The following is a 17,512-nucleotide window of genomic DNA, read 5'->3' on the forward strand; positions in this document are numbered from 1 at the left end:
CTGCAGGCATGGGTACATGTTAATAATAAAATACACCATTTTAAAATATTAACCAGCACTCTGAATTATTAAAATGAAAACAGAGGAGTTTATTCTTATGATGAAGTAATGTCTATTCCCACATTCCAGAAAGTTCACAGATAAGACTGGAAAACCAACAACTCAGGTTGGAAAGAAATTGTAGAGGTCATCCTGTTCAGCCCAGCTCAGAGCAGGGGCAGCTTTGGTGATAGTTTGGGCTTTTCACATCCTGGAAAAAGGGAGTTTTTATCAGGGAGGGAAGTTCCCAAGGCTGCAGCTCATTCCCTGACTCTCCTCCTCTGGAAAGAGCCCAGCTCTGCTTTTGCTGCACTTTCCCATTCTGGGATTGAGCAGAGCAATAGGAATCACCCCAATATTCTTCTTCTCTACAGGCTGAACAGATGTCAGTGTTTCTGTCATTTGGGGAGCTCCAAACTGGCCTCAGATCCAAAGAAATTGTCTCTAAAATTCCAAATCAAGGGGAACAAGCACTTTCCTCAGCTTGCTACAGTCTTGATAAACAAATCTACCAAAATCAACCAATTTCTCCAAGTGAGGCCACATTAGTGAGGAGCAGAATTCCTCAAAGCACTGACTAGAGTTGCATTAATCACTTCAAAGATTTGCATCTAGTTGGCAAATTAATTCCTCTTGTGCTTTCCACTGGAACTGGAATTCAGTGGTAATTCCAAGACAGAACTTTATCACAACAACAGTAAAGAGAAGTATTGGTGCTACTACAATTCATTTGCTCAGGGAATGGATGTTGCGTAGATCTACACAAATAACTACATTCTGAAATCTGGAGTGCATGGAAGCACTCAGAAAGAATTTCCTCATTTAGAAATTTTCCAAGTTTTTTTAATATATAACAACATCATTACTTACACAATACTAATTGGACTGTAAATCAAAATGTTCTTAATCAATTCATTCCCACAGAGACCCTTCTGATGTGCAGCTTTAAAACTACTTTTTCTATTAATCCCTAAAAAATTTAAATACTTCTGTGAGGGTGAGAGGAAATGCTGCTGGAGAAAGTGGCATGTTAGCTTCCAAGAATTAATTTTATTGTGCTATAAAAACAAAATCTTTGGGCACGTTCATTTCCCATGGAAAAGTACCTTATCACATGTGGTTTATTATCAGTAATTTAGGTCAACTTGCTTGACTAGACACTGCAGTAGACATATCAATAAAAATAAAACCCAAATAAAAATCATGAGTAAACAAATGTACACTGATTCAATTAGCTTGACAGAACAAAGGGCTCTAAGAGATGTGATTTATATTTAGAGCAATACTAAAGGTAAAAGTATTTAACATAAAGGAAAATGCTGGATTAGGACTGAGTGGATATTAAGTTGGTCTGATAGTTACAGAACTCTTAACCTTTAAATTGATAACAATTTTTAAAAACCCTGTTAGATGGAATAAAGAAAGGAAAAAAAATCCACAATTTCCCTTTTTTTTGGATACACTGCAAGCAGCCAGCTGAAGTAGAGAGCTTAGGCCTGATCCATCTAACCTCACATATTTCTCCAGTGGTTTGGCCTTTTTTTTTCACTCCCTTCTGTTCATCTGACATTACAGTGTTTTCAAATAACATAAATCACTGGGAACAAGGAATCCAGGAACTGAAGTTTTTATTAAAACCCAAAGCTTCTCAGATCTAACTATTTTAGTTCATCAGGTTTTTAAATTGTGGTCAGAATGGGAATTGGAAAAGCAAGGATGAATGTGGACTTTTAAACAACAGTAGCAAGGGCACAATAATCATTAGGTTTTGGGTATAATTATTACTTGAAAACCACTCTATGTAAATCATGTAGCAAGACTTTTATTCAATAGAGAAATGTACAGAACTGATTTATGGGTCAGTGCCAGTAAAGCATTTAAACACTCTGAGTTGCAGAGATTTTTCTTTTCAATACCTCATCACCAAAAATATGAGAAAATTGATTAACACCACAGTGTTAAACTGAGGTTATGCTGGCTTAAACCATCTTTAAAGAATATATACACAAAAATATATTTGAAAGCCCAAATGAGATTTTTCTTCAGAAAAATAGCAGAAAGAGAAGATTTAGAAAGGTGCATACCATGTTTTCTACTCGGAGCTCAAAAGGCATGGGGTTGTACACCATCAGCTGAACTTCACACACATCTCCCTGGACCCACTGGAAATCTGCAAGAATAATCACAAAATTAAGGCAGGAATTACCTAATCACAGGCTTATAAACAAACAGCAGCAGCTGAGCTGTCAGATTGCTACAATACTTAATATATCTCTATAATCTTCACAGCCCAAGTCCTGCTCAAGAGCATTGTATGACACAAGCTGTAAATCCCAGGCAAAGCAAGAAGTGAAGGGACTGGAAATATTCATTAACACAGCAAGAGTGCTCCAAAGAACCAATGCTTCGTTGGCAAAATTAACTCAGGCAGCAATTCAAAACACTACTTCAACACATCCTTCCTGTTCAACACTTAAAGGTTTCCATAAGTGGAGTTTTGTAGAGTGCACATGGCCTTGACATTGGAGACCTGGGGAAGAATCAGCCCGGTAAGAAATGAACACAACAGGAAGAAGAAAACCATCAGTTCTTATAAAGACACAGCTGATTATATGGAGTAAATAAAGAGACAGTGAAGTAAAGTGGGCCAGGTAAAAAGATGAACTTTATATCTTAGCACAAGAGACAGGTAAACTTTAAAGATACTCCACTCTGCGAATTATATTTTTTTTGAGTTTTGTAATTTAAGGAGATGAGGCTGGACTAGTGGAAGGTGTCCCTTCCATGGCAGGGGAGGTTGGAACTGGATTATCTTCAAGGTCCCTTCCAACCCAATCCATTCGGTAATTCTGTGGTTCTGTGGGAGATTATGGAGGTCAGAAGCAGAGATGCAAATTTTGAGCAAATGTTCAATGCAAAAAGATTATTTTATATCAGCACTTCATAACCTTTTCAGCCCTCAGGCTTGTGTCTACCTTCCAAATTTCTCACAGTGAACCACATGCACCTGAAGTGCAGACTTTAAACTGAGTGTGGCAAGATTCTCCCTGCAAGCTGAGGATTTGCAGTCCAAGTAAACAAAAGGTGGTTTAATTACATTTGTTAAATAAATCATGATTATAAGCTAAATTATAGCATACAGGGACTAGTTCTTACTAGTTTACCTAATGATTTTAACATACATTGCTAACAATTTTTCTACTAGGATATTAAGAAATGTCCAGTAAAAAACCTGGATAATCAATATTAAGACTTTAATGCACAGTTGAAGCAATCTGTACTCTAATTGTACAATCACAATCATTTACTTTCTGATTACATTTTGCAGGCAATATTAGAGAGCTCAAGGGAAATGTACTTAATGCAAATGTTTAACTCAAATTAATGCCAGTGGAAATTAAACACATACATCCACAGATGTTAATGGGTGATATTACTGTGAAACCTGAAAAGCAAAACTGTTGATTAAAACAAAACATTCACATTACAGTGGTATAAGATGTTCTCCACATTTCATATTTAATTGCTTATTAGTGTCCATGATGTCTTGTGCATTCTGCAGCCCCCAAAACAGCCAGTGACTGCTCTGCACAGGTACAGAGTTAAACATTGTGGATTCCTACAGCAACAGAGGCACCTGCAGTAGCACAGCAGCCCTGAACCTCCACATTCTACCAATCACTACAGTGAGGAAAGTCTGTTCTGAAAGCACAACCACCCAACAGGGCTCTCCAGGCCCAGGATTCATCCCTCCATGATTCATTTGTGCCAGTGATGTCAAAGCTCTGGGACATGGCAAAGCTTCCAGCTGGTGTTTGTTCCTCATGCTGTGGGCATCAGGATAGAAACATTTCAGGTGTGGTGCCTTGTGGCCAACACCTGGTGAAGCAGATTGTGGGATCCCATCAGGATCCTCAAGGTTTGCCACAAAATCCCATTGCTCAGCACCAGGGAGCCTGGTTTTGTCCCTTTCCCCCTTCCTAGCAAGTTCAAAGCTCTGTCAGCAAGCCCCATTGCTCCTGTGCTAGAACTCCTCTTCCCATCTAAAAAAGCCTCATCCCATCAGGTGTCAGCAGGCCGGGTGTTGATAGATGGTCAAAACCCCCCCTTTTTTTCCATTGACACCAACCTTGGAGCCACACATAAATGGAGCTACCTGTTCCTATCAATGTTATTCCTTGCTTCTGCAAGGATCAAGGAAATCACTCCCTGTGCTCCTGATCCCTCCACCAGCTGTCCCAGGGCCTTGAAGTCTCTTTTGATTGGCCTCAGACTTCTCTCTGTTGTTTTGTTGCTGTCAGTCTGAACAACCAACAGCAGAGAGAAATCGGAGAGTCTTTCCAGACTGGAATTTCCTAGGGATGTCCCTTACCTGAGCCCCTGGGAGACAGCAAACCTCTCCTGAGTTGGGTCAGGTCTGCACATGGGGCTCTCTGCTCCCCTTAGAAGGGAGGGAGTCTCCTGTGAGAATCACCCTTCTTCTCCTGCCAGCAGAAGAGGTTGTGATGCAGGGTCCAGGTGGTGCTGCTTTAGGAGGCCCCTCTGCCCCAGAGGGACCCTCAGCCACCTCATCAGTTGTTTGGCATTCCCATTCCAGAGCCTCACCCCTCTTGTACAAGGTGCCAGTCCTGCTTGTCACAGGAGGAGGAGGAACCTTCCTCCTGTATGTGCAGTGACCTGGTTCCATCCTTCACCTGCAACAGACCCCTGACTGACAATCCCTCCACTCATCACCCTGGTGGGCTCTGAGTCCTGCTTTGGGTTCTGAGAGTCCCTCTGCTTTGGGCTCTAAATCCCTCTGTTCTGGGCTCTGAGACTCCCTCTGCTTTGGGCTCTGAGTCCCTCTGCTCTGGGCTCTGAGAGTCCCTCTGCTTTGGGCTCTGAGTCCCTCTGCTCTGGGCTCTGAGAGTCCCTCTGCTCTGGGCTCTGAGAGTCCCTCTGCTTTGGGCTCTGAGAGTCCATGTGCTTTGGGCTCTAAATCCCTCTGCTCTGGGCTCTGAGTCCCTCTGCTCTGGGCTCTGACTCCCTCTGCTCTGGGCTCTGAGAGTCCCTCTGCTTTGGGTTCTGAGAGTCCCTCTGCTTTGGGCTCTAAATCCCTCTGTTCTGGGCTCTGAGACTCCCTCTGCTTTGGGCTCTGAGAGTCCATGTGCTTTGGGCTCTAAATCCCTCTGCTCTGGGCTCTGAGAGTCCCTCTGCTTTGGGCTCTGAGTCCCTCTCTTTGGGTTTTGTGTCCCTCTGCTTCTCCACTGCAGAGAGAGGGAGGTGACCACTCCACTCCACCCTGGGCTTGTCAGGCACAGCTGTGTCCAGCTGTGGTCCCCAGAGCTGGGAGGGACACAGACACACTGGAGAGGATCCCAAGGAGCACCACAAAGGTGGTCAAGGACTGGAGAACCCCCCTGAGGAGGGATATCCCCTCTGGGGTCAAGAGAAGGCTCAGGGGCAATATCATCACAGTATTCCAGAACTTCAAGGGCTGCATAAAGAGGACAGAAGCTCTTTCCTCACAAGGAGCCACAGGAAGAAGACCAAGGGTAACAGACACAAGTTGGACTGAAACAGGTTTTATTTTCTACTAATTTTTTTTTTGTTTCAGTAAGAACAGTGATTCAGTGGAACAGCCTCCCCAGGGACATGGTGGAGCCTGAATCAATGGAGGTTTTTTGAGATGAGATTGAAATCCCCTGTGAAAAAAGTGCCAGGGCAGGGCTACAGATTTGTTCCTTGGGGGAAAAGGTTTTGAAAGGAAAGGTAAAATGAGCAATATTTGTATCAGCTAATACAGGTATGACAGAGCTGCTGGATTTTCTAACAGAACCGTATTATATATTCTTGCTGCTTTAGACTATCAGCACTCAAAACCAACAAAACACTTCATGTCAAAAATCAGGAGGTTTATTTTTTATGACTAGCATGCTATTAAAGCAATTTAACTACAATATAATTATCCCTGTTATTGTTTCCAATCAGAAAAGCTTATCAAGTTGAAAGCTGAAAACATTTCAAGACTTTCTAAAGGGTTTTGTTTCCCTTTGGTTTGTCAGCAGTGCTTGATTTCCTTTGCTGCAAAACAATAATTTAACCAAAATATGGAGTACTATCTCCATGTAAGACAAACAGTTCATTTGTTATTGTTGTTTTTAATTAATGTTAAATCCATGCCATTAAATTATTCTCATTAATTTCGAACTTAATAAATTTCTCTGCTTCTTTCAAAAGAAGTATCTGCTTTTATTGTGTATTTTCTTTTGTTTGCTAAACTTTGAAACATAAGAGGCTTTTAGCAGGGACTGCAATGTTTATATACTTCAAAAGACAAATGCTGTACAGGATCAGAAGCAATCAGACATCTCCTTAGGCTAAATAAAAACCTAAAAGAAGAATGTTCACTGTAAAATGTAAATCTCCTACGGTACACAAAGCACCGAAACAAATCCTAACCAGTTCAAAAATGCAGGTTCCTTTTGTACCCATCAAGGAATGAGAATACTGCTTTGTACAATTATGTGACAAAACTGGGAATAAGGTTTTATTTAAATGAAAAAAACACGACACAGTATAGCTAAGAGATTAAATGTTGAAAATTTAATAGTAATTAAACTTTCAATGAATTATTAAGAGAAATCAAGAGAGCACTTTAAGATGTTCCCCTTCGTGCACATTTTTTCAATTTATCCTTTAACTAATTCTTCTTCTCTTTTCTTAATTTCTTAGCCTTTCTCTTTTGAAATCAAAGTAGTGCTGCAGCAAAGTCACACTGAGCCAAGTGCATCCAAACTGCCAGATCACCATCCCTGCTCTGCACATCCCAACTGTTCCTGTTTCAGCTGTTTATTGAAAATACACCTCACCATAAACCCAAGTGGAAAATGTGCATGTTCTTCTCAGGGTGAGGGATTTATTTCACTTTACTGACAACCAGATCCTGAGCAGGGGCACAGCCCATTTTTGTTGGAAAGAGGAAACCACAGAGGTTCTTGGAGAACTGGCCCTGCAGGCAGGCACAGTCCACATGAACAAGGAACCAAGTTAAGATAAAACATCCTGCAAATTTCTGAAGTTTTTACAATCAGTTCTGTTCCACAGTCACATAAATAATTTTTTATGCTGACATTGATGCCTCTGGTAAAAGTTATCACTCACATGATAGGCACAAAAGCCACAAAAAAGAACTACCAATATTTGTAACTTAATCCAGGATTTAAACAAACTTCTAATCTTTTTCCAATGGCACAATTACTGAACTGAAAGGCTTTATAATCTTTATAAAAAGAAAATTACTGATATTCCTAACAGGGTTTAAAAACTTTTTCTTGGCTGATCTCTCCTTGAGTAAAAGGGGCCAATGAGACAGTTCATCACTCTGAGTTTATGTTAAATCAGAACAGGAAAAGGAAAAACCACAACAGAGCATTTTCCTCAGGGCACTGAAATTGTGGGGGCAGCCAAGCAGAGCATGTCAGAACTAAGTTTTCCTTGAATTCTCTTTTGTTTGAGAAGGAAATAAAACTAGTTTATCTCTTCTTGAAAAATCAATATTATCACCTATGAGACTTTATTCCTCTTTTGAATATGAAACTGTGCCCCAGAGAAAAAAAGATTTGTTCCTTCAGGACTTGAGGCTAAAAAAAAAACCTGGTTATCTCAAATGAAAGACAGAAATGTTCAGGTTTGCTTTTCTTGACCACAGAAGATTCTCTAATTTAACAACAGAACAGAAAATACTGTAAATTATTCTTACCTATTTTCTTATTTCGTTCTTCCCCACGACTGTGAGCAATAATTGGAGAATATATGAAGGGGCTTTTGGTTGACACATTCTGACCAAGTAAACTTTTCATTTTGTGAGGTCGGAGACTGGTTGGGAGGTTCAAGAGCTTCACAGATCTGGTGAGTATGAAAAATAATTTCTAATTATTTCATTTATTCTATTTTGTAACAGGTGACTGTGTTAAAAAAGAACACTGATAACAAAGAACATTGACTGATCAATATGAAATATCAGTCGAGAACAAAATACCTGAAATGGAACACTTGAAACAAATATTTACAATACAAAAGGAAGAAACACCAACCCAAGGAAACTGAAGTTTCAGAAAGCTCTCAGAAAACAAATAACAAAGGAAAAAAATGTTCTTTAGAAACAACAAAACCCAAACTAGCCAGAACAGTGATTTGAAATCCAGCTATTAATTTTTGAGTACAGACTGAACCACAACTCCAGTGCAGAAAGCAGCCAAATATTCAACTTAAACCCAAACTAGAATCCAGACAAGATTTCATTGGGCAACACAAATAAAGAAACTTCTCTACAGTGAATAAAACTGATTTTAATACAGTGAAAATGCAGAGTTGCTGCTGGAAAGAAGAAAATGTCCCAGAAATTTGAGTGGGTTTGTTAAACAACCAGAAAGCAAATTACAAATAGAAAACAAATGATTTATTAGATTGCATCCCTGCTAGACCCAATTCCTGCAATGCCATGCAGGGAAATCAATGCTCTTCCAATGCTCAGGGGAAAGTAAAGACTAAATTGTGGGCAGAAGAACAAGCAATAAATTGGTGGATATTCAGTAAAATCAGCAGCATTCTATAAACCTGTAGGACACCTAATTACTTCAAATCAGGAACTCAGCACAGCAAAGAACAGATATATCAGTATCACACTAATAGAAAGCAGACACACAAGAAACCAAGATAATGTGTTTCTGCGAAAAATAATGGAGCTGTAAGAGTAGCACTACAGACAAGTTCTCTCTGTGAAACAAACCACCTGATGAGAAATTACTAAATAACACTAAAAGTGGGTTGAACAAGAAATAAATCTTGTTGGATGGGAAAGGAAAAATATTTTTTTTTTTTAATAAATCTCACTACACTAAGTAAACAGAGGGAAGGGGGAAAAATGGCACTGAGTCAATTTGAAGTAGTAAGAAAAATGTGTAAAGACAACTAAAAGCAGCAGTGCTTAAAAGAAAGAAAATCTTCTGCTTTTAAAAATATTATTAGACAATTACCTTTAACATAGGTAAATTATAAAAATGAGAATAGTGCATTTTTTATCTGAGAAAATACCAGATGATGATTATATATTGAACATGAGTAATGGAATATAAAGATTTTGCCTTGCCAAATCTCTTCTATTGCCTTTAAAGTACTGGGGAGAAAAGGTAACATAGCCACTGTGTTCCTATTTCACTGTGGCATTTCCATGTCTGACTGTATTTTGATTAAGAAATTCACATCCAAAATAAGCACCCCACATTAAATGGATTAAAACTTGTAGACCATGAAATGCCAACAGTAAATAGAAGTCATCCCCATCAGTAAATGTGTGTTTCTACAAGGCTCTAACATGGATTGAATCATAAGCTGAGGTTATTCAACATTCATCAAAATGACATTTCCACACATTTATAATTGATGTCACAAAAATTAGCATGATTTAGCTCAGAGAGCTCTGCAGTCCAGCAGCACAGCTGGTTCCAATGGGCTGGGCAGCTCTACAGCACCAGATCTGCTGGGCAGATGGACCCAGAGCCTTTATATCTAAATTCAACTAACATTTTATTGGAGCACAAATTTTTATTACTATGGCTTTTATAGAAATTTTAACAGACAAGAAGGAGGAGAGGAGCAGCAGTCCTTAAATGTTAAATAAAGCTGATGCTGGGTTCCTCAGCCCATAGCAAAACAGAAGTAGCAATTCCCAACATTCCAAGCACAGCCAGGTCAAGACAAGTAGATAATGTAACTGGATATGTTTGTCCCCTTCTCTCAGCATAAAAAACATTTTAATTGACATGAAATCTTTCCCACTGAAGTCTTGGGAATCTCTTGCCAGAGTTCTGGCTGGCCTCTTCTTCCAGTTTCTTCTCCCAGGTAACAAGAGTCAGGATAAGAGGAAATGGCCTCAAATTGCATCAGGGGAGGTTTAAATTTGGTCTTAGAAGAATTTTCTTCATGGAAAAAGTTGTCAAGTATTGGAAGGGGCTGCCTAGGGAGGTGGTGGAGTCACCATCCCTGAAAGTGTTCAGAAAATGTGTGGATGTGGCATCTGAGGACATGGTTGAATGGTGAATGTGGTGGTGGTGCTGAGTTGATGGTTGGACTTGATCACCTCAAAGGTCTTCTCCAAGTTTAATCATACCATGGTTCTATGATGCTATCACTAAATTCATGACTCCCATGAAGGAGGATTCAATCAGTATTTCCTCCATTTTCTTCACTATTCAACATACTTCTTCTGGATAGGAATTATCTTTCCTTCAAAAAGAAAATATTCCCTTTCAGTCTTCTATTATTGATACCCAGTGGCTACTTTCTCTCTCTCTGATTCTCTCTGATGTCATGCCAGGCTTCAACCTGAACAAGTTGTTATTCATTGGCCTGACTGCAGGATGTGCCTGAATGGAACTGAGATTTAGAACAGGCCAGTGAAGGTGCCAGCTTGAAAATGCAGCATCTGGAAAGGGAGAGGTACAAAAAGCACCATTTCCAGGTGAGTTCCAAGCTCTGTGGATGAAAACTGCATCCAACTCATGGACTTTCAGTATTGAAATGATCAAGTACTCAACTAAAATCTCAGCTGCAGCAAAATAGCTTCCTTCAATTGAATAAGAAACTGTTGAAGGACAGTTCTTCAAAAAACAAAACTTCTCTCTTTCTGAAACTAAAGGCCAGAAATTATTTTTTGGTCATAGGCTCTATTTTAGATCAAGAGCTTCTCAAAACAATTTGACATTTTGACATTTTTCCATGTTCCTGTGATCCACATGCATAAAGTGAGATGACTGCATCCTTTCAGTATCCTTTAAAATTTGACAGGTACTGTGAAAAAGCTAAAGATTGTGTTTTGGTCTTACTTCACAATAGGCAATTTGGTGAAGGGAACAGGAGGTAGCTTCAAACCATCTGGAAGAGTGATGACTTCCATTGTCCCAGGGCATTTTGCTGTGTAGCTTTCCAAGCTCTGCGTGACATCTTTCTTTTCTAGAAAATAAAAGTGGAAAACAATTTCAAACTCACATTTAATTGAGACTATAGCCTTTTTTTGTACAAAATAACTCAACTGGCATGCCAGCTAATTTCTGCATTCAGCACTTGGAGTAATGTTCAACATTGACAGATGGATCAAATATAATTAAGTGACCTTAAGCAAAAGAGTTTTCTAGATTTCTCAGATTTTTTCAAGTGCCAGTCTATACCTACTTTTTGTTAGGGTTTTTTATTGTCAAAATACAATTTTTTACCATTCTACCTATTAAATCTATATATCCAAACAAAACAATCAGCCTCACACATATTAAGGTTATTAATAATAGCATTGTACGGGAACAAAGACTGCTCTGAAACATTAGATTAAATAATATCAAAGGCAATGAAGAGAAACAAATTACTTTGGATGTTAACTTGTGTGAAAACTATCTAATCTTCAAAATAATTACACTGTGTTATGCTACTAAATCATAACAACAGGAAAGAAAGATTTTCTTTGGTTTTGCTTAAAAATACAAGAACATTCAAACAAATATATATTATTTGGGTTATCTTCAAGAATGTACAATGATTGCATATTAGTTTTATCCAGCAATTATTTTCAATAATACATAAAACTGTGTCTTCAGAAAAAAAAATAAGTCTGTTTGGAAATATAAAGCCTCAACACAAAATTGTATTTGATCTTCATGGTGCCTTCCAACCCAAACCTTTCTGCAATTGTATGATTCCCTATTTCTCTGATGAAATGGAAGACTGCAAATAGAGAAAAGTCTGGCAGTGTTTGTTTAGAGGGGAGAATGAGACAGCTGAAAAGACCTGTATTGTTTTGAAGTGAATATTCAGAGTGTTGGAAGGAACCTTAAGGTCCAAACCCCCTGCCATGGGCAGAGACACCTTCCACTGGACCAGGCTGTTCCATGTCCGACCTTCCACCAGCTGTTCCATGTACGTGCTACCAACAGAAATAATTATTCAATATCAAAACTGTATCAGGAAAATACTTAAAATATCAAAATACTCAATGATAAAACTCAATAGGAAAGGGAAGGGTGATAACAATTAGCTATCAGTAGTAGTACTACCAGAAAAACCTGCTTAGAGGTGTACTGGGTATGCAGCAAGATTTTGGTAGCAAGGAGTGGCCTCTGGGAGAAGGCACCAGGGTATTTCCATTCCAGACAACCCCAAAACAAACCTGCTGCTGCCCAGAGCTGGGCCAGTCAGTTATGCTGAGAGAACACATCTAAGAAAGGGTAAAAAATACTCACAGCAGCTGTGAGAGGGAGGAGTGAGAAAAATGGGAAAGAAACATATCCTGTAAACCATGCCAAAAATACCAAAACCTGCCCAAAACACCATCTTGGGCCTTGAAAAGCACAAACATCCAGCAATGCTTGTGCTGCCCACACCAATCCAGCTCAGTTTGTGAATTCTACAGCCACAAGGAGTACACACTCCTTCAAAGCAAATCAACATTGACTGTAATCCCTTCACTATGGAATTAATGGCACATAACTGACAAATTGCCTTGCTCATGTCTGTGTTTCACTGAGCCATTCCCCACTTTTGAATTGCCTGTAGGGAATGCTCCCAAAATCCCATTAATTAGACATCCATATAGACTCAGAGCAGCACAACACAGTCAGGAGTTGTAGTGGTTCAAGGCTGAGTATTGCCATCAAAATTTCAGGTTATTTGACATATTATGAGCAGGGGCACACAGTGCAAGCAGAATCCACCCAGATGGAAATGTTCACAGCTACCAGGAATGATGGAGGTAATGCTACAGCATCTGCTTAATTGTGCTTGAAACCAAAGGTCTGCCATGCCAGAGCACTGCCTTTCATTCCCTAGTGTGAAACAGTGCCAGTTACTGTTTTCAAAGAAAGCAGGCTGCCATTAGCAAGAAGAATTTGTTTACAGATTTTTGAATTTCATGGTTATTTCCTGGTAGCAGCTCCCCATGCTTTCCATGAGAGAAAAACCAAACCAAACCATTTTTCCATGTTGATGTGGTGTGAAACACAGCTTTAAACGTGCCAGGCCAGCAGCTCAGTTCCTTTTTCTTAGCACCACATCTCAGCCAAGATGCTGAAGGAATCCACATCAGCAGGACACCATGGGAAGCATCCACAATCCAAAAGAGCTGCCTAATCCTGCCCAAGAGCCACTTCTGAAATCCAGCACTGGAACCTTCTCCCTCGAGGAGCACCTCAGCTCCCTGACCTCTGTGCCTTAATGGTTGCCAAAACCTAGTCAAAAACCAGGACAAACCTGCTACAGAGATTGCAGCTCTGAATTCTCACAGCTTCTGGCTGCCTGACATCCTGATCTGACAGAACCTCCTGGCAGGAGCCACTGAACTCCTCAACCTCACTCCTGACCCACAGTGAGGAGATTTCTGTGATTGTTATCACCAGCACTTACCTTTTTGAAAAGAAGGGACAAAAACCAGCTGCTCTTGGAGGTCTTTACCCACCTGGTGCCTTCATGCTCATACAGCAGGAAGGCAATCACCACTTGATCCTGTGACCTGAGAATTCACCTCAACAGCTTTAAAAGCCTGTCCTGCAGCTGGGAGCACTACTGGATGCTCTTGTGAAGGTATTAGAGACTCATTTATTGAGTGAGGAGTGACAGCTTATTTTCTCATCTGGATTAACTATGTTCACAATTTTTTTGCCCTCACTTTCTCTCCAGACTGACTGAAAGCCCAGGATCACAGAATGGCGGTAACCAAATGAAGCTGAGCAAAGCCTCTGGCAGCACTGGCATGTGAGCACATTCTGCTCAGTTTTTCCCACTGAATTTTCCCCATTTCATACCAAATTGGCTTTGGCTGCTTCTGACAACCAAAAAATTTGCAATTTTTTTCCACCAATACTCTTAGAATTTCACTGCTCAACTACTTCACCTCAACATAACAAGCACTGATTTTGTGTCCAAGCTGCTTCAAACCTTCTTCTAATATGAGAACACAAAAATCTGAGAGCTTCAGATGCACAGTCAGAAACCATTAGTGATTGAAAGCTACTAAATGTGAAAAAGACAAGACTTTCTGCTCATTTCACAGTCCTGTGGAGCAATATTTCACAATAATGGAGCCATTGAAAAATCAGACCAGGACAGGACAGAAGGTCAATTATAGACTAACATTTTTAAGCACTTCAGTAACTGTGATTTAACAGTGTAACACAAACAGCAGTTCATGTCTTGGCAGATAACACAGAAAATTGGAAGAACACAATTGTTGTAACTGTGCTTTTGAATATTTGAAGAAATTTAAAATAGCTGTAGTTGGGTTCAGTCACTACCCAAGGCAAAGAACAAAACCACAACATTTGTTCTTTGGCAACAATTGACTGATGTTTTGTTGATCAAGTCACAGTGTCCCCTGCAGAACAATCCACAGCCAGGTGAAACAAAGAAAGGGAACATTTCCTGTCTGACCCACCAATCCCACTGGAACAACTTCATTTCCTTATGGAGCTCACTAAAATATTGAAAAAAAATAGCTCCACACCTTCTAACTCCAATTTTACCTCAGTGATAGGCCCAGAATCAACATTTTAACAAAACCCCTCATTGCCCAGGGTGCTTTGTGCTGGCTGAGCTTTCTCCTTCTCCCTTGAAGACATTAAATAATGGTCACAAAGGAGGAGTCTGAGGAGAGCTCCTGCAGCAGTCCTGACCCAGCTTTCTCAGGACAGACTCAAACATCTCCTTAATGAGTTAACAGTTATATATAACAAGACAGAAAAGGCAGTCTAATGACAGGAAAAAAAACAAGAGAAAAAGCAGTTTTTGTACCCATAAACACAGATATGGCCTTCCACTGCATGGAGGGAATGTACAAGAAAGATGGAGAGAGACTTTTTACAGGAGCATGTATTGACAGGATAAGGGGAAATGGATTCAGACTGACAGAGGGCAGGTCTAGATTAGATATTAGGAAAAAAACCGATTTTCTGAGGCTGGTGAGGGTCTGGCACAGGTTGCCCAGAGAAGCTGTGGCTGCCCCATCCCTGGAAGTGTTCAAGGCCAGGATGGATGGCACTTGGAGCAGCCTGGGATAGTGGAAGGTGTCCCTGCTCAAAGCAGAGATAATAACTTTAAGGTCACTTCCAACTCAGACTATTCTGTGCTATTTCCTTCACACACCCACACAAAATGAGAATTGCTTGGTGAGCTCTAGAGAAGAGAAGTCCATGTCTACTTCCAGGGAAATCTTCAGTCTCACTCTGCCATGAAAATGCAGTGTACTCTTTAAACTAAAGCATTTCAAAAAGGCCACAAAATACATTAAGACCCTCACAAAAGCTGCAGTAGGAATTGAATATTCACAGACAGCAACAACCACACACCTTTTACTCTGCAGTTAATCAGATTGCAGGGGGTGTACAAAGCTCCTCAGCCTTTCAGGCAGTGCCTGAGCTCTGGTTTGGGCAGGGAGCACCACATTTGTGTATTCAGGGCATTCCCCTTCCCCAAGCACAGAGCCAGAGGGGTGAGCAAAGCACCTGGGCAGGACCTCAGGATGAATCCACTCCTCATCACCAGGGCTGGAACTGAGCAGACAGAGCAGCTCCTGTCCCTGCAGGCAGCACCCTCTGCTTCCCCACCCCATTAACCCTGACAGGGATTGGGGGATGGCACTTTCTACATTTACTTTCTACCATTAATATTTTTCTGAAAAATACATGGAGCAGGTAAACACAACTTCAAAGTGCTCAGAAATCTCCTACTTGAACAAGCTGCTTTGACAGGAACACAGGAACCCTGAGGGTTCATCCCACTGCTGCAGTAAATGTGTGTGCTCCCCACAGACTCCAAAGCTTTCTTAGGGAGAAAGGCACTGACAGTCACCAGAGAGTATGAATCCCATTTCTTTAAAAAATCAAGCAACATAAATCTCTAAATAAACACAGCAGAGACTAATAAAATTCACTGTTTGACACAGAACAGAGCAGAAACTAGAAGAAAATAATTAATCTATGCTATGAGAGAGTTAGATCTGCTTTCATGACCCAAACATCATAAACTGTATCACAGACTGACTCCACCCACACAAAGGATTCAGTTATTGGCTGCGTAATAGCTCATCTTTGAAAAATAAGTTCTCAATTTACTACTAACTTTGTGGAAAGGGGAAGAAAATATTTTAGACACAAATAAAAATAGCTGTCCTTTAGAAGCAGAATGTTTTCCACTTCTAAAAAGACTGCCACAGAGACAAAGAATAGGAGGAGACTAAACACATCACAGTCTTCCATTACCTATAAAACCTTTCCAAGAGTTTTAATAACTGCATAAAATGTATACACATGAAGTCCCAGCCAGTTTGCAGCCAAATATTTCTGTTTAAAACCTGACTTTAAAAATTGACATAGCTGAAAGACAGTTCATAAAGACACCATCAAAATTTCAGTGTCTGGTTCTCCATCATATCTCAGAACTTCATATCTGCAGACTTTCAATACTAAAAAAATACATTTTGTATACACAAATTCAGTATATAAATCACTGAAATCAATACTAATTTTTTCAGGTTAAGGAACTACCTTTACAAAAAGTGGAGTAAATGAGACATAGATAACTTCTCTAACAATAAATGAAGTTCAGGACTGCTGCAAAGCTGCCTATGGGCAAGGCAGGTTTTGTAAATATTCAGAGGTACAATGGTGTAACTGATAAACACATCTGATTCTGGATTTTATGTGGAAGAAGCAGAGACAGAGGATGGAAGGAACAACACACTGATTCCTGCAGAATATTTCCCCCAATATAGTGTTATGCACAGGAATTTGGCCAGAAAGGTTTATCAGGATTCAAAACTTCAATGTCTCCACCAGTGATCTAAACTTGCTTCAGAATAGAATGCTTTAATGGTTGAAAAAACTGGGAAACTGGCTGAAAATCTAAAATGAAGACATGTCAGCTCTCTCTCCTTATGTACAGTTGAGTTTTCCCATCCCTCTGTAGAAACATCTCTTCAGTATCATTCCAACCCCTCTCATCTTCCCTTGGCACATCCAATCCCACTCAATGGACATCACATGGGGAGCTCACTGAGGTACAGGGATGATCCATTTTTAAACATGGATATTTCATTTTCCATATAAACTGCCAATTTCAACAGCAGCCTTGACTCCAGTGCTTTAATTTGAATTTAGGGTGAGAGAGCAGTATTGAGTCTGTTAAATGTCATATAAAATATATTTGAATTTTAGTAATATAGCACTTCCTAAAATAGCTTCCTTTGGTACAAAAAAAAAAAAAATAGCACTTAATAATACAGCACAAATTCTTCATGTCTTCATCTGTACAACTGAAGTAGCTCTTCCCCAAAGGAATTTCTCCTTTTTTTCTGGAATAAAAACCATGCAATGTGCCTCCAATTGCACACCTGTATACTTTCCCTCAATTAACTGAGGGAAATCACATTTCTTTAAGATCAGAGGTACCTATATGA

General features: G+C 39.9%; 1 protein-coding gene across 5 annotated transcripts in view; it reads right to left on the bottom strand.

Moving 5' to 3' along the window:
• TRAPPC9 (trafficking protein particle complex subunit 9) overlaps positions 1-17,512 on the bottom strand; it is a 453,504-nt gene that overhangs the window by 401,640 nt on the left and 34,352 nt on the right. For all 5 annotated transcript variants that reach the window (XM_064706725.1, XM_064706726.1, XM_064706729.1 and 2 more), the window contains 3 exons: positions 10,905-11,031; positions 7,781-7,926; positions 2,124-2,209 (listed from right to left, as the gene is read on the bottom strand). In XM_064706725.1, the coding sequence (XP_064562795.1) occupies positions 2,124-2,209; positions 7,781-7,926; positions 10,905-11,031 (359 nt within the window). The remainder of the gene's footprint in view (positions 1-2,123; positions 2,210-7,780; positions 7,927-10,904; positions 11,032-17,512) is intronic.

This window comes from Zonotrichia leucophrys, chromosome 2 (genome assembly GCF_028769735.1).
Source record: "Zonotrichia leucophrys gambelii isolate GWCS_2022_RI chromosome 2, RI_Zleu_2.0, whole genome shotgun sequence".
Lineage (NCBI taxonomy): Eukaryota > Metazoa > Chordata > Aves > Passeriformes > Passerellidae > Zonotrichia > Zonotrichia leucophrys.